The sequence below is a fragment of the Varanus komodoensis genome, unplaced genomic scaffold (genome assembly GCF_004798865.1).
Source record: "Varanus komodoensis strain SLA01 unplaced genomic scaffold, ASM479886v1 scaffold20_3, whole genome shotgun sequence".
In the NCBI taxonomy this organism is placed as follows: domain Eukaryota; kingdom Metazoa; phylum Chordata; class Lepidosauria; order Squamata; family Varanidae; genus Varanus; species Varanus komodoensis.
In genome coordinates this window covers 434,850-457,610 of record NW_025335588.1, presented here as the reverse complement: position 1 = coordinate 457,610, position 22,761 = coordinate 434,850, and the positions used below count along the sequence as shown (strand labels likewise).

At 69.3% G+C, this 22,761-nt stretch overlaps 1 protein-coding gene across 2 annotated transcripts; it reads left to right on the top strand.

Annotated features, from left to right (window-relative positions):
* Positions 1–227: 227 nt before the first annotated feature.
* Positions 228–16,988, top strand: SUPT6H (SPT6 homolog, histone chaperone and transcription elongation factor). Of its 2 annotated transcripts, none has more exons than XM_044430530.1 (36): positions 228–374; positions 1,537–1,698; positions 1,806–1,876; positions 2,082–2,277; positions 2,619–2,703; positions 2,799–3,072; positions 3,231–3,332; positions 3,763–3,879; positions 4,110–4,199; positions 4,293–4,435; positions 5,008–5,159; positions 5,490–5,588; positions 6,371–6,500; positions 6,868–7,018; positions 7,396–7,550; positions 7,983–8,178; positions 8,308–8,447; positions 8,534–8,651; positions 8,850–8,926; positions 9,314–9,449; positions 10,152–10,289; positions 11,238–11,405; positions 11,861–11,988; positions 12,209–12,416; positions 12,509–12,656; positions 12,816–12,958; positions 13,158–13,298; positions 13,385–13,580; positions 13,684–13,922; positions 14,026–14,139; positions 14,265–14,389; positions 14,645–14,757; positions 15,151–15,228; positions 15,311–15,477; positions 16,399–16,595; positions 16,743–16,988. In XM_044430530.1, the coding sequence occupies exons 1-36, from the start codon at positions 269–271 to the stop codon at positions 16,933–16,935; spliced, it is 5,196 nt and encodes a 1,731-aa protein (XP_044286465.1). In that variant the 5' UTR covers positions 228–268; the 3' UTR covers positions 16,936–16,988. The 2 variants fall into 2 exon arrangements, with proteins under 2 accessions (XP_044286465.1, XP_044286464.1); XM_044430529.1 differs by having other exon boundaries at positions 16,737–16,988.
* The last annotated feature ends 5,773 nt before the right edge of the window (positions 16,989–22,761 follow it).

Below are 22,761 nucleotides of genomic sequence, written 5' to 3'. Positions count from 1 at the left end.
TTTTGCGAAAGTGTTGTTTGTGTGGTCCCTGTAGATGGCTTTGGGTCCCTTATTCCATTTCTCCGGGTGTGTGACTCCCGGGCAGCTCATGGGGGAAGACGCTGCTCCCTTCAGCAGTCGGAGCCGCCGCGTCTTGTTCCTCCCGAGCGTCCTCCACGTTGTCACGGCGGAGCTTGCGCTCACTGCCTTCCCTCCTCGGTGGCTGCAGCTGCAGGGCGTCCTCCCGTAACGTTGGCTCGCTCGTGTCCCCTAGACTCGCATCGCAGCCATGTCTGACTTTGTGGAGAGTGAAGCCGAGGAGTCTGAGGAGGAGTATGATGAAGACGGGGAAGTCGTTTCCAGACCCTCCAAAAAATTTGTGGAGGATGAAGACGGTGAGCCTGCTGAGCCGAGCTTCACCTTCACGGCAGCCCTCTGTGCACATGGGTTGCCGAGGCCCCAGTTTGATCCCTGGCCTCTGGAGGGGTGGGGAAAGCCCCTGCCCAAAGCCGTGGCGGCCAGTCCGGGCAGTTCAGGGCCCGGCTCGGTGCACGGCCGCTGCCGGCGGGCTGGCTGGTTGGGGCTGTGCTCGGCTCGAGGGCTCTGGCTCACCAGCAGCCGTGACTGTGCATGAGTCAGAGCCGGGAAGCAGCAGGAGGCCCGCTGCCCCGACCTGCTGCAGTCGGCCGCCCAGAGGCAGCCCGGAGGGTTGTGGGCAGGAGCGGCTCTGGCTCCGGTCCGTGGGAACGGCCGCCTCCATCAGCCTGCCGGCCGCCCCGGCGCCGTGCAGCAATTCCTAGCGAAAACCCTGCAGGGGCCGGGGCTGATCTCGCGTCTTGCTAGGCCTGCACTGCGTGGCTTGTGGCTCGTTTCTTTGCCCACGGTGCTTCACCCATCTGTCTACCCCAGGGGGTGGGTAACTGCCCTCACGGGGGGAGCCCCCCACGAGCTGAATGAGGAAGGGGTCGCACACCCGGATGTCCTTTGGGCCTGAGCGATCCTGCTCCCCCAGGGCCTCTTCTGGGGACCGGCTTGGCTGTGCCTGCCCCACTGCGGAGAGCGGGAGCGGCCACGAGCAAAGCGGCCACGGCTGAGTCGGGGATGGGAGCGTTCTGGCCACGGGCACAGCAGCCGATGCTCGGCCTGCAGGTTGCCTTCCCCGCTGAGGAAGGTGCGACGTCGGTGACGCCTCCCTTGCTGGGATCCCTAGTCTGTAGCGGGGTGTAATGGCAGGGCTCCTCTGGGGGTGGGTTAGCCGGCCAGGCCCGCGAAGGAGCCCACATCGGCCCCGTGGGCTGGACGTGAGACCCATAGGCTGCAGGCTCCTCTCTCCGGCTCCGCTCCTGCCTCTAGAAGGACAAAGAGTCAGGGCAAAGACGTCCCTCTCTGTGGGCCCCGAGTGTAGCCATGGGGCCATCCCAGGTGGGCATGTGCTTTGGGTGCTGTGCACCGCAGTGGGGGTGGGCAGGCTGCAGGGGCTTTTGGGGGGTGCTTGCCCCCTCCTCTGTGCCTGCTGCTGGGGCTCAGTTTCCCCCTGTTCCCTTGCCCGCCCCCCAGAGGAGGAGGAAGAGGAAAACCTCGATGACCAGGATGAGCAGGGGAACTTGAAGGGCTTCATCAATGACGACGATGATGAGGAGGAAGAGGAGGAGGAAGAGGAAGGGGGCAGCGACTCCGCAGACTCCGAAGATGATGTGGGCCGTAAAAAGCGGAAGCGCAGTGAGTGCCGGGGAAGTGGGGCAGCGAACCTGGGGTGCCGCAGCACCGGCTCCCCCGGGCACCTGCCTTCTCCGGCGGGCAGGCGGCCTGACTCCGCGTCTCCACAGACTTCGACGACCGTCTGGAGGACGATGACTTCGACCTCATTGAAGAGAACTTGGGCGTCAAAGTGAAGCGAGTGAGTTGCGGGGCTGCGCCCCCCGGCAGCGCCGGCACGTCTGGGGATGGGGCGGGGTGGGCCCTCCGCTGCCCGGGCCTCAAGTTGCCTGTGCAGGGCAGCCCGGCCGGAGGGTGGCGAGGGGCCTGCCGGCGGAGGCTGCTCGTGCAGGGCCCGGGCACTCTGCCTCGGGGGCGTGGGGTCTCACGGGCGGTGCTTCTCGCAGCAAAAGTTCCGGCGGGTGCGGAAGATGTCGGATGATGAGGATGACGAGGAGGAGGACTATGGGAAGGAGGAGCACGAGAAGGAAGCCATCGCCGAGGAGATCTTCCAGGACGGGGAGGGCGAGGAGGGGGGCGACGGCACCGACGGTCCCATGGCTGCGGCCGAGGAGGAGGAGGAGGAGGAGGAAGATGAGTCGGGTGCGTGTCTGAGGCGCCCCGTCAGCATGGGACTTGGGGAGGGGATGCGAGGAGCCACAGGCGCCGGGGCTGGCTGTCGCCACCGTCCCCCCAGCTCCTGGGGCTGAAGCCGTGCTCACCTGCAAGGCGGCCGGGCTGCTCTCTGCGCTCGCACCGGAGCAGTCGGAGCCTCGCTAGAACGGCGAAGCGCTGCTTACGGGCCCCTGCAGGCAGTGGGCCCACCGGGGTGGCGCAGACACCCCCCAGGAAGTCGGTGAGGGCCCCGGCGTGCGGGGCTGGCGAGGGGAAAGGGGAGGCGGGCCCCCCGCGGCGGCCCCCTCCTGACGGGCTTTTCCCTCCAGACATCGACGACTTCATCGTGGACGACGACGGCCAGCCGCTGAAGAAGCCCAAGTGGCGGAAGAAGCTGCCCGGATACACCGACGCGTAAGCTGGGCAGGCCGGCCGGGGGGGGGGCCCTGTTCCCCACGGGCCCTTGGGAGCCCCCTCCCACGCCTGTCCTCTCCTCTCCCCCCCCGCAGCGCCCTGCAGGAGGCCCAGGAGATCTTCGGCGTGGACTTCGACTACGACGAGTTCGAGAAGTACAACGAATACGATGAGGAACTGGAGGACGAGTACGACTACGAGCCCGAGGAGGCGGAGGGCGAGATCCGCGCGCGGCCCAAGAAGGCCGCCAAGAAGCGGGTCAGCCGGCGCAGCATCTTCGAGATGTACGAGCCCAGCGAGCTGGAGAGTAGCCACCTGACGGACCAGGACAACGAGATCCGGGTGACCGACATGCCCGAGCGGTTCCAGGTGAGCGGGGCGCTCCCCCGGCCCCCCGGCGTCCCGGCCGCGGCTCCCAGCAGCCCCGGGTGGGGGGCCCGGCTCCTCCGGGGGGCACCGAGGTGGGGAAACCCGCCCCAGTGCCCGGGCGCTGGCGGTGATGGGCCGAGGCCTCGTTCTCCCGCCAGCTGCGAGCCATTCCCGTGAAGAATGCCGAAGACGACGAGCTGGAAGAGGAGGCGGACTGGATCTACCGGAACGCCTTTGCCATGCCCACCATCTCCCTGCAGGTAGGAGCGCGACCTTCCGAGGGGGCCCGGGCCGGTGGCACCTGCCCCCGAAGTGCCAGCCTGCCCCGGGGTCCCACGCCATCCCGCTCGCCGGAACGGGCCTTGGGAGCGGGGCCGGGCCTCTGCCTCCCAACTGCCCAGCGGTAACGGCACGCAGCACCGCCCACCCCGCGAAAATCGGGCCGCTGCACAAGGACGCTTGCGGGAAACGCGGGGCCAAGCCTCGCGCCTCCCTCCGGCCGCCTCGGTCTGTTGCCGTGGGGTCGCCGGTTGCGCGGGGTGCCTCACCTGAGCGGAGGAGGGCCGTCGCCCGGGGGTGCTGCCCCGGGGACCCTGGCGCTGGCGGGGACGGTCGCCCCTCGCAGGCCGGCAGGAGCGCCGGAAGGCCACCGCCCATTCACCTGGCTCCTCTGCTCCTCTCGCCCCCCAGGAGAGCTCCGATTACTTGGAGCGGGGCCAGGCCAGCAGCAGCTTCAGCCGCAAGGGGCCCAGCACCATCCAGAAGATCAAGGAGGCCCTCAACTTCATGCGGAACCAGCACTTCGAGGCGAGTCGGGATTCGCGGCGGCGGCCCCTCGGCCCTCCCCGCGGGTCCAGCCCGGCTGCCCCCGCCCCTCTTCCTCAGCTGGGGACGGGCCTTTCCCCGCCCGGCTCCCAGGGCCCCCGTGGGAAGCACGGGAGCCTTGGTCCCGTGCCCCCAGGGGGCTGCGGGTGGGGAGGGCTGCTCCCCCGAGGCCCGCCCCCCGTGCTAACGGCCCTCTCTGCTTTGGGGCTCAGGTGCCCTTCATCGCCTTCTACAGGAAGGAGTACGTGGAGCCGGAACTGCACATCAACGACCTGTGGCGCGTCTGGCAGTGGGATGAGAAGGTGAGCCCGGCCTGCGGGGGGGGGGGGGTCCGGGGGGGGGGGCGCTCCGGCCGCACAGAGCCAGCTCACCCTCGGCCCCCGTGCCCCCCCCAGTGGACGCAGCTGAAGATCCGCAAGCAGAACCTGACCCGCCTCTTCGAGAAAATGCAGGCCTACCAGTACGAGCAGATCTCCGCCGACCCGGACAAGCCGCTGGCCGACGGGATCCGCGCCCTGGACACCACCGACATGGAGAGGTACCGCTCCCCCTCGGCTCGGCCCTTGGAGAGGAGCAGCCCCTTGCGCCCGGCCCGCACGCAGGCGCCTCTGGAGGGCTCTCACCGCCGCCCTCCGTGGAGCTGCCCCTGAGCCCGCCCGGTCGGGGGGCTCAGCTGACGCAGAGGCGGTGAGGCCTGGCCGGTGTCTGATGTGGCCCCCCGAGCACCCCCCTTGGTCCCTGCCCCGGTCCTTGCCGCCCCCTCATGCTTATTTTACTAAAATTACCGGGAAAGGAATTCCAGGGAGGCCGGCCCGCCGCCCCGCGAAGCGTCCAAGCACCGTTGCTCGGGCTTTGGTCCTCGGGGAGCATTTCCTCCCTGCAGCGAGATTCCCGGGCTGGTGGCTCTGCTTTCTCCCTCGCTGGTTCGCCCTCCGGGAAAGGCCACGTTGCAAGGGAGCCGAGCCCCACACGCAGCCGCTGCGTTGCGAGAGCCGCCATGTGCGCCCGCCGGGGTCCCTGGGCTCGCCAGGGGACCCCGGGCTCGCGGGTCGGCCCCCCGTCCCACAGTCCTCAGCAGCCAGCGGTGACCCCGTGCCGCCCCCTTCGCAGGCTGAAGGACGTGCAGTCCATGGACGAGCTGAAGGACGTGTACAACCACTTCCTGCTGTACTACGGCCGCGACATCCCCAAGATGCAGAACGCGGCCAAGGCCAGCCGCAAGAAGCACAAGCGGCACCGCGAGGACGGCGACGAGGCGGAAGGTCCGGTACCCCCGCGCCCGCGGGTGCCCCTTCCTGCCAGGGAGCCGGCCAAGGCGGGCGTGGGGTCCACCGGCCCTCCCCCACAGCCTGCTCCCGCGGAGGCTTCTCGGCCCTCCGCCAGCCCCTCGCCCTCCGCCCCTCTCTGTCTTCAGCACAGACGGGCATCGGGTTCCTGGCCCGGCACTCGCCGCGCCGGCCCCTCCGAAGGGTAGCGTGTGGGGGGAAGCCATCCTGGGGAAGCGTGGCAGCCCGTCTTCCTCGGGGGGCGGGGGCGTCTTGGCCTTATGGGTTGCAGCATGTTTGGTCAGCGCTCCCTCCCTTCCTCCGCAGGCGAGGGAGAGGATGCGGACGAGGAGGAGCAGAAGGGGCCGGAGCTGAAGCAGGCTTCCCGCCGGGACATGTACACCATCTGCCAAGCGGCTGGCCTGGGTAAGCGTGGCTCGTGCGCCGGCGTTTCCCTGCGCGACCCCATGGGGGCCCCGCCTGGCGGGGGGCTCAGCGGCACGGGTGGGCAGCCCCTGGGCCTGCGTCTCTCTCCGGGCAGCTGCGCCAGGCCTCGTGCTGGCCGTGCCGGCTGGGCCGCTCACCATGTTGCCGTCTGGCGCTTTTCCCTCGATTCGGCGTGGCCAAGGGAGTCCGGCTTCCATGCTGCGGGGATACGAGTTGTGTTCCCTGTGCGTACAGGAAAGAGCGCAGGAGGGAGGCCTTGCTCTGCTTTTAGGTTCCACACTTGCTCTCGAGCCTCCGGCGGCCTCGCTCGGCCCCTTCAGGCTCCCGAGACTGGCCTTGGTGCGGTCTGCATGCTTCGAAGCCGGCCTTGGCACCCTGTAGCCTCCAGCGAGTCGCTGGGGGCTGGCGTCTCCGGAAGCGGAGGCCTGGGGAGGGCTGGCACACCATGCCTGGCGGAGTGGGCCCCGCCACCCCCCTGGCTGGAGCCCCCAGGGCTGTGAGCTCTGTTGCTTCCCGGGGTGCCGTGCTGCCGGCAGAATATTTCTGTGTTGGAAAGCACGTAAAGAAATGTATATTCTGGAGAGACCCAGAGTTCTAGCAACGGACATGGTAAAATGTCAGCTCCAGGCTGCTCGAATTCTGTGGCCAGCGCCTGCTTGGGAGGAACCGGCAAGTCTGCCTCGGGAATCGTGGGAGTTGTAGTCCAACACAGCCAGAGGCAGAGCCGTCCACCCTCTGACCCCCCGTGCCTTCTCCCCCAGACGGCCTTGCCAAGAAATTTGGGCTGACCCCGGAGCAGTTTGGCGAGAACCTGCGGGACAGCTACCAGCGCCACGAGACCGAGCAGTTCCCAGCGGAACCCTTGGAGCTGGCCAAGGACTACGTGTGCAGGTGAGCCGGCATCCCCCCTCCCTCCCCCCCCCAGGCAGGCAGGCAGGGCTCTGTCAGGCCCCCCAAGCTGGGGGGAAGCGGAGAGCTCCCCACACCGGCACATGTCCGCTGCCTTCCATGCTGCAAATCTCAGCCCGCACTCTCTCTGTGACGGAGCGGCTTCCTGCGCTCTGGACAGCAGCGTGGGGCAGGCGTCTTTTAAGGGCTGGTCTGTTGCAGCGAGAGAATTGTGCCGAAGGTGTCGGGGTCGGGCCCACCCCACCACCAGGGCGCGGCCCTGGCCCCGGCAAGGGCCTCTGCACCAGGACCCGCCCCTCGGGCTGCAGCCCGCTCGCCACACTCACCCGGCTCGTCTGCTCCTCCGCAGCCAGTTCCCCACCCCGGAGGCTGTGCTCGAGGGGGCCTGCTACATGGTCGCCCTGCAGATCGCCCGCGAACCCCTGGTGCGGCAGGTGCTGCGCCAGACCTTCCAGGAGAGGGCCAAGATCAACGTCGCCCCCACCAAGAAGGGCCGGAAGGTGAGGGCCGCCGTGCCCTGGGGCCGGCAGGGCGTGCAGCACCCGGTTCGGTGGGAGGGCGGCTCCCCCGGAAGCCAGAGAAGGGGGGGTTTGACCCCTGTGGCTTTGGGTGGATGAAAAGAGGTCAACTTTCGGGCGGGAGAAGCCCTTGTGCAGAAAAGCGCCCCTGGGGAAGGGCCCGCACATCCCAGGCCCCCAGACCGGGCTCGCGGGTGCTCTCTCCCATCCCGAAATCGCAGGCGCATCTCCAGTGCTCTGGCGGAGCGCTCGCCCGGTGGCTAGTCGGTCCCCCGGGGCTCAGGAGGGCTGGGCGTCGCGGGCAAGGCCGCCGCTGCGAGGGGGCGGCCCCTGAGCGGGTGCTTTCTGGTGCTCCCCAGGACGTGGACGAGGCCCACTTCGCGTACTCCTTCAAGTACCTGAAGAACAAGCCCGTGAAGGAGCTGCGGGACGACCAGTTCCTGAAGATCTCCCTGGCCCGCGACGAGGGGCTGCTCACCATCGACATCTGCATCGACCTGAGGGGCGTGGAGGGGTGAGCCGCCCGAGTGGCGCCCCGCCTGGGCGGAGGCCGCGGGCCCAGGGAGCCCTCCGAGGGGTGGGGTGGGCCGGGGGGGCGCTGTGCTCGCGGCCGCCCTGGCTCGCTGCCGGCTCCCGGGCTTAATGCCGCTCCGCGTTCCCCGTGGCTTAGCGCTCTCTCGAGCATTGCTCGCATGCTTGCGGCTTTACGAGCTTCCCTAAGCCGTCCCGCAAAGCCGTCCCGCTGGGGAGAAGCCCGGGCCGAGGACGCCGCAGCCGCGAACAAAGGGGGCTTTGTGGCCGTGTCCTTCCCGGGCGGAAGCGCCGGCCCCCGGCACGCGGAGCGTGGCCTCCCTCGCCCGAGCCGTTCCTGCCCCGCGCGCGCCGCCCTGCCGGGCCGGCCTGGCCTGGCCTGGCCTGGCCTGACCTGACCTGCCGCCTCTTCCAGCTACGGCAGCGACCAGACCTACTTCGAGGAGATCAAGCAGTTCTACTACCGGGACGAGTTCAGCCACCAGGTGCAGGAGTGGAACCGGCAGCGCAGCCTGGCCATCGAGCGGGCGCTCAACCAGTTCCTGTACGTGCAGATGGCGGAGGAGCTGAAGAACAAGCTCCTCCTCGAGGCCAAGGAGTTCGTCATCAAGGTGAGGGCCGGCCTCTCCAGGCCAGTGGCGCCCGGGACACGGGGGGCTGCCGCGCCCCTGCCTGCCCCCCTCGCCGGGGGGGCGCCCTGCTCCGCACGGGGAGAATGACGCCCTGCTCTCCCCCGGCAGTCCTGCAGCAGGAAGCTCTACAACTGGCTGAAGGTGGCCTCCTACCGGCCGGACCAGCAGGTGGAGGAGGACGACGACTTCATGGACGAGAGCCAGGGCAAGGGCATCCGCGTGCTCGGCATCGCCTTCTCCGCCGCCAGGTAGGTGGCCGCGCCACGGCAGGGCCGCCGGGTGCCCAGGGTCCACCGGGCCCGTCCCGTTCCAATGGAAGGCCTTCCTTCTGCAGGGACCACCCCGTCTTCTGCGCCATGGTGAACGGGGAAGGCGAGGTCACGGACTTCCTGCGCCTGCCGCACTTCACCAAACGGAGGAACGCCTGGCGGGAGGAAGAGCGGGAGAAGAAGGTGAGTTCGGGGCCAGAGGAAGCGGCCCGCCGGAGCCACCTGTTGAATGCTGCTTCCTGCAACGCTGCCAGCCCCGAGGCGGGGTCCCTGGCCCCCAGCAGCATAGGGAGCCTGCCCAAGGCCTGCCCCCCCGGCCCGTCAGGTGTGCCCGCTGCCAGCACCTGCCGGTCCAGTGGATCCCTGCCTTCTCTTTTCCAGGCTCAGGATATTGAAACCCTGAAGAAGTTCCTGCTCAGCAAGAAGCCCCACGTGGTCACGATTGCAGGGGAGAACAGGTGAGCCGGAGGGGCCCCTCGCCCTCCCCAGCAGGGCTCCCCCTCGTGCCGCTCCGCCAGGACGTGGCCCTTTCTGTGCACCCGGCCCCGTGGCTCAGCCCCTGCTCCCTGTACGGGGCCTTGTAAGGCAGCGCGCGGGAGGGGGCAGCCGTCGCCCCGCTGACGGCCGGAAAGCGGCTCCCCGCCGGCTGCCGGGAGCAGTCCTGGGCTGCCGAGCCCCCCCTCGAGTGTGGACCCCTCCGAGTCCGAGCTGGGGTTGTCTGGGTGGACGCAGGCGGACCAGCACCCCGACATGCCCCGTCCGAAGTGGGGTCACGCCAGCTGCGGTCGTCACACCCCATGGAGCGGCAGCCGCTCAGCCGCCCTGTCCCCGTCCCCCCCCCCCAGGGATGCCCAGATGCTAATGGAGGACGTGAAGCGCATTGCCCACGAGCTGGACCAAGGCCAGCAGCTCCCGGCCATCGGGGTGGAGCTGGTGGACAACGAGCTGGCCACGCTCTACATGAACAGCAAGAAGTCCGAGGTGACGCGGAAGGGCGGCCCTCCCACGGGGGTGCGGGTGGGGGGCTCCCGGCCATCCGCGCCGCTCCCAGCTTGGCAGAAGGGCGGCCCCTCTTGCTGGCTTCCCGCCCGGCTGCGTGGCCGGGGCGTTGCCTGTCCTCTCCTTCGGGGCCGTCTCCTGCGGGTCCCACTGCGATTCCGCCATCGGGGAGCCGGCCGCCAGCCGGGCCAGAACGATGCCCTGCGGAGTCCAGCCGTGCTGGCACGCCGGGGCTTCTGGAGGCCCTGGGCATGATGCCCCTCCTCAGGGGAAGTAGCCGAGGCGCAGAATGCCCATGCCGCCATCCCCCGGGGCAGGTGGCAGCCCACTTTGCCCGGGGAAGGGGCCCTGCTCCATCCCCAGCATCTCCTGCTCTAGGGGCCCGAGGAGCAGGTGGCTTGCAGGATCCCTTTGTCTGCGCAGGCAGTTCCGGAGGAGCGAGGCCTCCGTGGCCTCATCCTGCGCTGCCAGCCCTCCCAGCCCCATCTCGGGCACTTGCACCCTGCGGAGCGGGATCGGTTCTCAGCCGCCGTGCCGGAACCCTTTGGGTGGTCTTCCAAAAGCGGCACGTGTAAAGCTTGAAAGATGAAAGGCCGAGCATGCTACGGCCAGGGACGCGTCTCTGGCTTTTAAAGAGGCTGTTTTTACAATGATTTTAAGTGAAACCATTGTGTGAATTTGCAGACTGAATTCCGGGACTATCCCCCTGTCCTGCGCCAGGCGGTGTCCCTCGCCCGCCGTATCCAGGACCCGCTGATCGAGTTTGCCCAAGTCTGCAGCTCTGAGGAAGACATCCTGTGCCTCAAGCTCCACCCCCTGCAGGTACGGCCAGGTGGGGCAGGGCTCCTTTGCCACTGTGGTCTCTAGTCCAGGGATGGCGAACCTTTTCGAGACCCCGTGCCCAAACCACAACTCCAAACCCGCGTATTTTTCGCAAAGGGCCAACACTGAAAACTGAGGTTGTAGTTAAGAAAAAACATCTCACAGCCGGTCCAGGTTAACGTATATATCCTTGGCAGCGCACTGACTGGCCTTGCGAAGCCTCGGACGAGTCGCGGCTCATGACCTCATTGCCTGCGCCGCTACTCCTTTCCGAGCAGGCGCATGGCCCCTGTTGCGCCGTTATGCAGTGCTCGGCTGCTGGGGCGACTTGGCTCGTGTGCCGACAGAGCCAGCCAGATGTGCGCAGCTCATCATTTCTGCCCACTCTAAACACATTCCAACCATTGGAATCACTCCAGGACCCCTCGTTTTTCTAACCCTAACCCTAACCTGGTGCCCACCCCTAACCCTAATATGGGGGTAAAGTTCCACTGAAAACAGGGTGATTTTGAAAAAGCCTTCCTTGAGTAGGTTTTTCTGCGTAGCTCATCCTTTCTACCCATTCTAAACACATTCCAACCATCAGAATCGCTTCAGGACCCCTCGTTTTGCTAACCCTAACCCTACCCTGGGGCACACCCTAACCCTAATACAGGCCCGCTGTGGCACGTGTGCCATAGGTTCGCTGCCGCTGCTCTAGTCCCCGTGGATGGGGAGGCGTTTAGCTGTTGCAGTGCCAGGAGCAATTTGGCATAGAGCAAATTGAGGCCCAGTTAAAAGCATCCCAGAGAAAGAAGGACGGACGGACGGACAGACGGAAGGGCAGAGCAGACAGAGGGCCTCCAGCCCCAGCTGCCTTCCGCGACAGACCCGGCCGCCTGGAGGGGACCCTTCTCTCCGGCGAGGGTGGGATCCCTCTCAGAGACGTCCGGGGCGTTATTCCCGCAGGAGCACGTGGAGAAGGAGATGCTGCTGGACTCCCTCTACTGCGAGTTCATCAACCGCGTGAACGAGGTGGGCGTGGACGTCAACCGCGCCATCGCGCACCCGCACAGTCAGGCCCTGCTGCAGTACGTCTGCGGCCTGGGCCCCCGCAAAGGCACCCACCTGCTCAAGGTGAGCCCCCCCGCCGCCCCCCCCGCTCCTCCCTGGGGCAGAGGGCCGGGAATGTCCTCCCCCTCACGCTGCCCCCGCACCTCAAATAATAAACGCTCCACATGCCTCCTCGCGAGAGCCTGGCGCTTGGAGGGCACCTGTGGATCGAGGTCTGGGCCAGGCTGAGACTCGGGTCCCCCATCCTGCGCCCCGCGCTCGCTCTGAGGGCCGCTTCCTGGTGCGGTCGATGGGGTGGGACCCTCAAGCAGCCGGCCGGCGAGGGGAGGCCGCCTTCTCACTTGAGCCACTCGGGCGTCTTCGAGGGCAGGGCTGGGTTTGGCCGCGGTCTGCCGTCGGGGCCAAACCGCGGGGCGGTCGGGAGGCACGTGGGAAATGTGGAGGGAATCGTGGGGGCAGGACGGGTGGGGGTTCGGCCACAGTCTCCGGACACGCGCCCCACGCTGCCGCCTCCTCAGATCCTGAAGCAGAACAACACCCGTCTGGAGAACCGGACCCAGCTGGTCACCATGTGCCACATGGGCCCAAAAGTCTTCATCAACTGCGCTGGATTCATCAAGATCGACACGGCGTCCCTGGGGGACAGGTGGGTGTCCGGGCGGCTGGCGACCGCGAGCGGCAGAGCAGGCAGTGGGTCGGGCGATTCCTGGCCGCTCTGGGTGGGGAGGACTTGGAGCACGTCCAGAGTGAGGGCTTGCAGAAGGCGGCCGCCCCGAGCGGGGTTGCTTTGTGGGCCGGAGCCGTGGCCTGCCGGACTGTCCCGCAACTCCGGCGTGACTGCTCCTCCTCCTCCTCCCTCCTCTCAGCACGGACTCCTACATCGAGGTCCTGGACGGGTCGAGGGTTCACCCGGAGACCTACGAGTGGGCGCGGAAGATGGCCGTCGACGCCCTGGAATACGACGAGTCGGCGGAAGACGCCAACCCCGCGGGGGCCCTGGAGGAGATCCTGGAGAACCCGGAGCGGCTGAAGGACCTGGACCTGGACGCCTTTGCCGAGGAGCTGGAGAGGCAGGTCAGCGCAGCGGCCGGGGCGGCCGAGGGGGCGGCCTGGGGCCCCGGCCTCGCCCGGCCTCGCCCAGCTTCACGGCCGCTGCTCCCTCTCAGGGCTACGGGGACAAGCACATCACGCTGTACGACATCCGTGCCGAGCTGAGCTGCCGCTACAAGGACCTGCGCAGCCCCTACCGCTCCCCCAACTCCGAGGAGGTCTTCAACATGCTGACCAAAGAGACGCCCGAGACCTTCTACATCGGTAGGCGGCACCGCCGGCCCTGCGTGGCCGCGCGAGGGGAAGGTGCCGGGGTCTCGGTGGCCCCCGCGGGTGGAGGCAGGGGCGCCAGGCAGGGGTGCCTCGGGCGGCCCTCCCCCGGCCACACGCAAGTCCCCACTCCGTCCCTCCCTCTGTGCGCAGGGAAGCTGATCATCTGCAATGTGACGGGCATCGCCCACCGGCGGCCCCAGGGGGAAAGCTACGACCAGGCCATCCGCAACGACGAGACCGGCCTGTGGCAGTGCCCCTTCTGCCAGCAGGACAACTTCCCCGAGCTGAGCGAGGTGCGGATGGCGCTCCTGCCCCCGGGAGGCCCCTCTGTGTGTCCCAGCGGGCTGGCCGGGCCCGGCCTCTAGAAGCCAGCGGAAGGCACCACCGCACAGCCGCCCGGCGACGTGCGCCACCCCCGGGGCCAGGGAGCCCCGCGGGGTGCCTGAGCCGCGCCCCCCGGCCCTGAGTTGCCCCCGGCTGTTCCTCCCGCAGGTCTGGAACCACTTCGACAGCGGCTCCTGCCCCGGCCAGGCCATCGGGGTGAAGACGCGCCTGGACAACGGGGTCACGGGCTTCATCCCGACCAAATTCCTCAGTGACAAGGTGGTCAAGCGGCCAGAGGAGAGGGTCAAGGTAGGGCTGACTGGGCCGTCCGGCCCGTGCTTGGCCTCCCGTCCGCGAGGCCGGCCCGGTTCCGCTGACCGCCCCGTCCCCGGCAGGTGGGGATGACCGTTCACTGCCGGATCATGAAGATCGACATCGAGAAGTTCAGCGCCGACCTGACCTGCCGCACCTCGGACTTGATGGACAAGAGCAACGAGTGGAAACTGCCCAAGGACACCTACTACGACTTCGACGCCGAGGCCGCCGACCACAAGCAGGAGGAGGAGATGAAGCGGAAGCAGCAGCGCACCAGTGAGCCCATGCGCCGCGGCCGGGGGGGGGGGCAGGGCCGGGCGGCCGGGGGGGGCGGCGGGGCGTAGGCGCCGGCCCACCTGCCTGCCGCTTCCGCCCGCAGCATACATCAAGCGCGTGATCGCCCACCCGTCCTTCCACAACATCAACTTCAAGCAGGCCGAGAAGATGATGGAGAGCATGGACCAGGGCGACGTGGTCATCCGGCCCAGCAGCAAGGGCGAGAACCACCTGACCGTCACCTGGAAGGTGTCCGACGGCATCTACCAGCACGTGGACGTGCGCGAGGAGGGCAAGGAGAACGCCTTCAGCCTGGGCTCCACCCTCTGGATCAACACCGAGGCGAGTCCGGCCCCGGGGGGGGGGGGGGCCGGCCGGGGGGGGGGGGCCCCCCCCCCCCCCCCCCCCCCCCCGCGCCCTGACCGCGGCCCCTTGCCCTCTGCAGGAGTTCGAGGACCTGGACGAGATCGTCGCCCGCTACGTGCAGCCCATGGCCTCGTTCGCCCGGGACCTGCTCAGCCACAAGTACTACCAGGACTGCAACGGCGGCGACAGGAAGGTGCGTGCCCCCAGCCCCCCCTCTCCCCACGCGCCCGGGGCAGGGGGCCGCGGCTCCGGGCAGGGGGAGGCCGCCCGGCCGCCCGCCTGCCCGCCCTCCCGCTGAGCCCCTGCGCCCTCCCCTAGAAACTGGAGGAGCTCCTGATCCTCACCAAGAAGGAGAAGCCCACCTTCATCCCGTACTTCATCTGTGCCTGCAAGGACCTCCCGGGCAAGTTCCTGCTGGGCTACCAGCCGCGGGGGAAGCCCAGGTGGGTGTGCGCCGCCCGGACCGGAGCCGGGGGGATGCGGTCGAAGGTCGGGGGGGGTGCTGGGAAGGGCGGAGGGGCGAGCTGCAGGGTGCAGAGGGGCCCCCAGCCTGGCCACAGGGGCTCGGCCTCTGACAGGCAGGGAAGCCGGGGAGGGCGAGCTCCCCCTGCACGGCCCCCCCGCTGCCACTGCCCCGGGGCTGGCGGGGCCGGTCTGGGCGACGGCGGAGCCTCAGGCAGCCCCCGCCCTCCCCGCAGGATCGAGTACGTGACTGTGACGCCCGAGGGTTTCCGGTACCGCAGCCACGTCTTCCCCACCGTCAACGGGCTCTTCCGGTGGTTCAAGGACCATTACCAGGACCCCGTGCCGGGTAACTCCCCTTTTCCGTCTTTTTCCTTCCAGGGCTGGGGGGGCGGGGGGCTCTCCTGCTCCATCCCCTTCGGGACGGGGCCTTTCCGGGGACGAGGGCGGCTCCTTCCAGCGCTGCCCTTTCCCCTGCATCCCAGCCCACAGGGATGAGGAGCTTGGGCCCCAGCGTCCACGGCCCGTGCGCCAGCCAGGGCCTGGAGGGTGGGGAGCTTTGGTGACCTGTGGGCAGTGTGCCCCCCCGCCGCCTTCCAAAATGCAAGCTGCATTTCTCACCTCGGCACCTGGCACATTCTGGCGGGGGTGCGGGTGTCCTTGGCCCACCCACCCGCCGGCCTGGGGGGCCCTTCTCCGGAGCCACCCCGTCCTGACGGCCCCCCGCCTTTCCTCCCCGCAGGGGTCACGCCCAGCAGCAGCAGCCGGACCAGGACGCCCGCCTCCATCAACGCCACCCCGGCAAACATCAACCTGGCCGGTGAGTCCCGGGCCGCCCCCGCAGGCCGCGCCGGGGTCCCCCCTCCCGCGCCCCCGCTCACCGGCTCCCCTTCCCCCCGCAGACCTGACCCGGGCCGTCAACGCCCTGCCCCACAACATGACCTCGCAGATGTTCAGCGCCATCGCTGCCGTGACCGGGCAGGGGCAGAACGCCAACGCCACCCCTGCGCAGTGGGCTTCCAGTCAGTACGGCTACGGCGGCAGCGGCGGCGGCAGCAGCGCCTACCACGTGAGTGGGGGCCCCGCGGGGGTCGTGGGCGGGCGGGCGGGCGGCTGGCCGGCGGGGCGCAGCTGCCCCACTGGCTGCGCGGCGTCTCCCCTGTGCCGGTGGGCCCGGAGGCCCGCTCGCCCCCAGTCCGGCTCGGCCTGAGTCCTTGCCTGCCTCTGGGTAGCCTTCCATGACCCAGAGCCCCCAGATGGGGTGGACTGCCGCTCCCAGCGTCCCCTGGCCTAGTTGGGGCATAATGGGAGTTGCAGTCCCGCTCCTCTGGGGGGCCCTCGGGGTGGGGAAGCCCCCTGTTTGCGTCCGGAGAGCCTGTGGCCCAGGTGGGAAAGCTGCAGTCTCGCGGCAGTGCCGGTAGACTGCCCCTCCGTAGGGAAGCTCCATTCCTCGAACCTCTCTGTGCCGATCGGTTCCTCGTCGGCCCAGCCAGCTCCTCGGCCGCCCGGAGCCGTCGCGCCCGCTTTCCCCCAGCGCCACCCCCCCCCGCCTTTTATTCCTTGAGCCTCGCATGCTCGCTGCTGCCAGCCCGAAGAGATCGGGAGGGGGGGCAGCCAGTCCCCCCGCAGGAATGTGTGCAGGAGGCTGCGGGGAGGGCCGGGCAGGGCTGCCAGCGGGGGGGCTTAAGCGGCGGAGGAATGCGCTGAGCCGGCAGACGGGCCGAGGGCCGAGCCTCTCCGGGGCCCAGCAGGCTGCCTCCGGGTGTGTGGGGGGGGCGCCCGGTCCCCCTCGGCCCAGAGCGGCTCTGCGGTGCTAATCCCCGAGGCCCCCACCCACCACGCGGCGCCTGGCGGAGGGAGGGAGGGAGGCAGGCGTGGGGCGGCTGAGTGGGACCCCGTCCGAGGCACCGTCCCGGCAGCCCCCGCCCCGCGACTGGCCCCCTGGCCGCAGGCCCCACGGCCCACCCACCCGCCCCCCGTCTCTCCGCAGGTCTTCACCACTCCCGCCCAGCAGCCGGTGGCCACCCCGCTGCTCACGCCCAGCTACTCCTACACCACCCCCAGCCAGCCCATCACGACGCCCCAGTACCACCAGCTCCAGGCCAGCGCCACGCCCCAGTCCACCCAGGCGCAGCCGCAGGCGCAGGCGCAGCCGTCCTCCAGCTCCGGGCAGAGGCAGCAGCCCAAGTGAGTACGGGCCCCCCGGGGCGGGTGGGGGCCCCCGGCCGGGGAGGGCCACACGGGCACGGGCGCGGGGGGCCGCGCCCGCCCGGCACCCACCTCTGCCCCCCCCCCCCCCCCCCCCGCCCCCCCCCCCCCCCCCCGCAGGGCCAGCTCCAGCTCCAGCTCCCACACGGCGATCGACTGGGGCAAGATGGCCGAGCAGTGGCTGCAGGAGAAGGAGGCCGAGCGCCGGAAGCAGAAGCAGCGCCTGACACCCCGGCCCTCCCCCAGCCCCATGATCGAGAGCACCCCCCTGTCGGTTGCGGGGGACGCCACGCCGCTGCTGGACGAGATGGACCGGTAGTCCCCGGGCCCCGCTCTGCTCCCGCGGGGGCCCCGGAGGGGCGCCCCCCGCCCCGCACCGCCTCGTCCTTTCTCCGCGTCGCGCGGCGGCCCAGGGACGCGGGCGGCTTGGGGAGCCGCGGCCGCCCCCGTGCCGGCGGGGGGCCCGCCGCCTTTGCAGCCAGCTGGGGCGGCGCTCAGACTGGCCGGGGCGGCGCTCAGACTGGCCGGGCCTCCGCGGCCTGGCGCTCCGCACCCCCGGCGGTCGGCGGACCCCTGCCCCGCAGCCCGCCCGCCCGCCCCCCTCCCTCCCCGGCCTCCGGACTGCACCGAGCCGGCGGCGTTCCTGGGGAAGGGGGGCGGGGAGAGGAGCCCGCTGGGTCTGCCTGTCCGCACCCGTCCCGCCTCCCCCTCCCGTGGCTCCTCGCTCGGCGGCTCTGCCTGCACCGCGAGCCCCCCCGGCTGCCGGCGGCTTCTGGCTCGGAGCGGACGCGGACGCGGCCTCGGCCACCGGCCCCGTCCCTCTGGCACCCTCCGGGAAAATATTTATTCAGTCGCGTCGCTTTCAAGGGAGAGGAGGAGAGGAGGGCTGCGGAGCCGAAGCCCCGGCAACGGCCAGCGGCTTTTGTGAGCCCGCGGCAAAGTGCCGGCCGCCCCTGCCTGCGGGCGGCGGCTTGAATGCCAAGCAGCCCGGCCCCCGTGCCCCCTGCCCACATGTAACAGCAAAGAGGGAATAAATAGTGTTTCTACCGCGTCCTCGTCGGTTTTCTCTTCCCCGGGGCCTGCCGGGCAGCGGGCGTGGGGCTGGGCGGCGGGCCAGCAGCCGGGCGCGCTCTCGGGGCGGGCCGGGCCAGGGCAGGGCACAGGGATCGTGCCGGGGGTGGGCTTGGGGAGAGCGCTGGGCACAGGCGGTGCCTGCCTGCCTGCCCGCCTGCCCGATACTTGTCTGGCCCGCAGGCTGCACACTAGCCGTCTCCGGCCTGCCGCCTCTCTGCAGCCGCCCCGGCCCCCCACCCCACTCTGGGGATGCAGAGGGACCCCGGGCTGCTTCCGGCCGGACGTTCCATGGGGCTTGCTTGGGGCCGCTTCCGAGGGCAGGCCTCTCCCCCAGTGCTGAGCTCAGCACCGCCGCTGCGGGGAAGCAGCCTGCCCTTTCTAAATTTGGCCGGGGGTCATCGCGACGCCTGGCCGCAGCGGACGGGGCCTTCCGGTGTTCCTAGAACCGGGTGTTTCCCGCCAGAGCGCTCCTGTTGTCTTCCGTGCAGAGGGCAGGGGACTTGGCGGGGCGGCCGGCCGGCCATCCGGGGGGGCGGGGGCGGCTTGCCCAGTCCTCTGGGGGCTTTCGCTTCGGCTGCTGCCCTCCTGGCTCACTGGGGGGACCCCTTCACACGCGCACCGGGTGTCTTTCTGGGCGCCAGGGAGGCTCCGTCGTCTGCCCAGAGCGGCGCAACGCCGGATCCTCGTGGTCCCGCCATGAAGCCGGTGGCTGCGAGGTGCTGGCCGGACGCGAAGGGCTCCTCGGCACAGGGCCGAGCGAGCCCGGAGCCCCCGTGGCGGGGCAGCGGCCGCAGAGGGCGGGCAAAGCCGCCTGGGAAGAGAGGCCTCCAGGGGCTGGTCCCAGTGGCAGGAGCAGTGTACCCCTGCACACCAGTTGCTGTGGCACATGGGCAGGAGACTGCCCTTGCCCCGGGTCCCGCTGGCGGCTTCCTGCAGACAGCTGGCTCTGGCCAGGGCGGCCCGTTGCTGGGCCGGCGGGCGGCCTCCTGCCCCTCGGGCACCTTGAGGACTGGCCACGGGGGCCCGTCTTGCCCACGCCTGCTCCCGGCCCCCCTCCTGCCCGCGAGAGGGGCATGCCTGCCATGGGAGGCCCCCCTGCTGCCGGCACCGGCCCTTTCCCGGCCCCGAGGTGTCGGTTTGCCCCAGGCCAGCTCTGTGCCCGGGAGGCGGGCGGCAGCGTGGAAGCGCACGGGTTGCGGCCGCCGGGTGGAAAGCCCTGGATTTCCTCCCAGGAAGCGCGGGACGGGGTGCCTCCTGGCCACGCCGCCCCTGGAGCCCCCAGCGAGTGGCCCGGGGGCGCTTGGGGGGCCGGGGGGGAGCGGCACGCGACCAAGGCCGGGACACGGAGGGCCGCCGATAAGGAGCGAGGCTGTGCAAAGCGAGGCGACAACGCTGGCTGTCTCAGGATGTTTATTTTGGGAAGCCGGGCCGGCCCACGGCGGGTCCCGGGTTGATTATCTCTGTGGGGAAGGAAGCCGAAATGCTGAGCCGCAGAACTGGGAAGGACGGGGGCGCGCGGGGACACGGCCCAGACTCTCGGGTCGCCGCGGGACAGGACCTCCGTGGCCGGCGGGACCGGAAGCCCGGCCCCTCGCAGGGGAGCAGCAGGGCTGGCTGCCGGGCGGCACGGGGGCGGCTCCGGAGGGCCAGGGCGAACGGGGACCGGCCGTCTCCTCGGGTGGCCCGGCACAGCGCGGCTCGGCTCTCGCACCCAGCGTTCAGGCGCTCAGACGCAAGGCCTGAGCTTGGCCGTGGGGTCACTTCGTGGCAGTTCCCTGCCTGAGAAGCCGCTTGAGGGCCGGCTTTCCTGGGCAGCCGCTCTGACTGCTTTCCTGAGCCACGCTCCTCTTTTAAGCAGGTTTCCAGTCCTCATGGTTCCGAGGCGAGGTCTGATTTCAGCCAGGAGCGTGGGGAGCAGCCCTGCCCTGCGCAGCACTCGAACGGGAGGTTCCTGGGCATCGTGGGGCGAGGGGCTTCTCCGAGAGCCTGGGCCACTCCTGCCCCCTCCCCCCGTGCCTCCGTGCGTTGGGGTCCACTCTGAAGAACTGGGGAGAGGCAAGGGGAGCCCTCAGGGCGGACTGGAAGAGGGCGCGAAACGGAAGCAATGAGGAGAGAACCCGCTGGCGGGACGGCACTGCTGCTGTTCTCTTAAGCGGAAATCTGCACATGCCCAGGGGAGCTCATGGAAGGCGAGGGCCGGGGGGACGGCCTCAGGTGCCCCAGCCCACGGGACAACCGCCCGCAGCCCGGCTGGCAAGGGGCTGTCCCGGCTGGGGGACGAGCTGGCGGAGGGAGAGGGTGCCCCGGGGAGCCCCCCGCCCGGGCATGCGTGGCCAGGTGGCCCCGCGGCAGGACCGGCGCCCTCCAGCCTCAGCTGGCCAGAGACCGCCGCCGCGGCGCCGCTGCCTCCCCCCGGGGGCGCCTTCCACCACGGCTCTTCCTCCTCCTCACCGGCCGGGCGGAGGAAGGCCCGGCGGTGGCCCTGGCCGGGGCCAGCTCCCCGCCTCCGTCGGCACCCGGGGCGCCCTCGCCCCCTCGGGGGTCGTTTCCGAGGACGGCGTTGAACGGATCCGCTTCTGCCGCCCTGGGAAGCCCAGCCGGGGCCTGGAAGTCCATCTTCCCCAGCTCTCGCGCAGCCAGCCACTTGGGGGGCACCGTGCCCGGCTCCAAGCCCCCCGCCTCGGCCCCCGCCGGCCGGGGCTTCCTCCGCTGCTTCCTCACACCCTTGTCCTTCCGGCCTTTCCTCTCCTTCCCCTTGGCTTTGCCCTTGCGGTGTTTTCGGGGGCTGCCGCTGGGCTCCGGCTTGTGCGGAGGCGTGGGGGCGGCCGTCGTGGGGCGGAGGCGGCCGTCAGGCGGGGGAGCCCTGGGGGGCGCCCCTGCTGGGGGGGGGCGCATCGCCGGCCCATCGATGACGCCCCCCCCGTAGTCATACAGCACCGGCTCCTGCGGCACGGCCACGGCCACCGTGCTGTAATTCCTGCACCTGGGGGAGAGCAGAGAGAGATCAGCAGGTTCCCTCGGCCCGCCTGGGGCACAACTCCCTGGGTATTGCTTCTTAAAGGAGAGATCAAGTTTCTAGCCCCTGTGCTTTGAGCACTGCATACAGCGATCTTGGAGCGAGAAAATGGACAGGTGTCTGGCAGTTAGTACAGGGTATTTTCCAAAGGGGCTGACCCCACCCCAAGAGCACCAGCTATGGAGCAAAATTATGCAAAAGCATGCAATTTAAGCGACGTTGGTTGGATCGGCACAACTAATTTGAGTGCAGAGGTCAGAATGTTTTGGAACAGCATTTCTGGGTTCGTTCCAGGCAAGGTTGCCTTCATTTTGAATGCCTTTCTCCTTTCCAAATGTATTTTTCAAAGCTGCTTTGCACTGGGAAAGCAACCAGATCAGAATGGTAGAAACTCACAATTTCACGAACGGAAAAGTTTGCGGTATTGAAAATCAGCAAACTTACGATTTAAACAAGATAAAGGACAGGTGTTCTCCTCAGATACCTTCCAGAATAAAAACTTCTATAAAAGGAAGAAGAAACACCAGCAGGACTTCCCCGGGGGAGATTTAAGCTGTTCTGCTGCCACTACTTGGAAGGCCCTGCCAGGTCCTCTGTCCCCCCACCCAAAACAGGGCGCTCCACCCTTCGCTTGTAGAAAAGTTTGCTGCGGGGAGGCAAGCCGCCCTCTTCCAGGACCAATGGTGGGCGTGTCGTGAGCGGAGCCAGCAGGAGCCGGGGGTCAGACTAGATGATCCGGGAGACCCCTTCCGACTCGCGCAGTTTCTATGGTTCAGGAGCCGGAGAGAGCCAGTTCCGCTTACCAGACATAGAGATACGGTTCGACGCATTGCTCCTTGTAGGTGAACTCGAAGCAGGGCACCTGGATGACGTTGAAGAAGGCCTGGCCCACCACCCGGGAGGCCGTGTCGTTCACGGCTCTCAGGCACGCTTTCAACCTGGAAGGAAGGAAGGAAGGAAGGAAGTTCGGTTTTGCCGGTGAAAAACGCTGCTCTTCGCACGCCCCGAGAGAGCTCTGGACAGCGGCAGGAAAAGTAAACGGACTGAAGGGTTCTGTCAAAACAAACTTCCTGCTTGGCTTCTTGTGGTGAAGCGCCAGATAAAGGCCGGAGTTAAGATAAAACTTAGCTTACAAATAAAGATAAAACGGGCAGCTTGGCTTTGCGCGAAGTGGGAGCAGAGGGCTTCTGCATCCAAACTGGTGGCAGCCAGGGAGGACTGTGGGGGGGAGAGCCCCAAAGCACGGCGCGCAGTCACGCAAGGGGGCCGGGGCCGTGGGGGCCGTCTGCGCGCCACACAGTGGCTCCTTGGAGCAGGATCCTAGCCGGGAGAGGCCCTGGGGGGGCAGCCCAGCCCCAGGGCCCCCCCCCCGCCCACCAAGCACAGAGCTGGACTCGAGCGTGAGCGGGCTGGTTTCCCCTGCACGGGCATGCCAGTCTTGTTCCGGGGGAGCTGGCGTGGCGTGGCGTGGCGTGGCGGTCGGACGGGGCTCAGGAGGCCCGGGCTCTCGCTCCGCCGTGACGCTCCCTGGGTGGCAGCTGGGACGGATCCTGACCCCACCGCCTTTGGGAGAAGCGCAGGGGGATCACGGGGTGCCCGGGCAGAAAGGGCCGGGTGCGGATGGACCCACGCTTTGCACCCTGCCTCCTCCCGGGGCGCCGGGGGGGCCACGCCAGGCCCACCGGGGCTCGTGCCGCAGGGGCCGGGGAGCCCCCGCCGAGGGGTCCCCCAAGGGAACAGCCGTCCCCGCCCCGCTCACCGGTTGTCGCAGTCGCAGTGGCTGATGGTGTGGAAGCGGAGGTTGCGGTAGCCGTACTTGGAGGTGAAGGGATAGATGAGGTGCGGACAGTGATCATGCTCCCGGCAGCAGCGGTCGGTCTCCCGGTGCTCGCCTGCGGGGGGGGCGGCAGTGAGGGGGGCAGCTCCGGGGTGGGGAAGAGGCCCACGGCTGGCTCTTCCCCACGGGCGCTCTGGGCCGGGCCCCCGGGCTGCGCCAGAGGACCCCCCCCCACCCCAGATCCCTCGCACGGCATTTTTCCCAGCCAGTGTCTACGG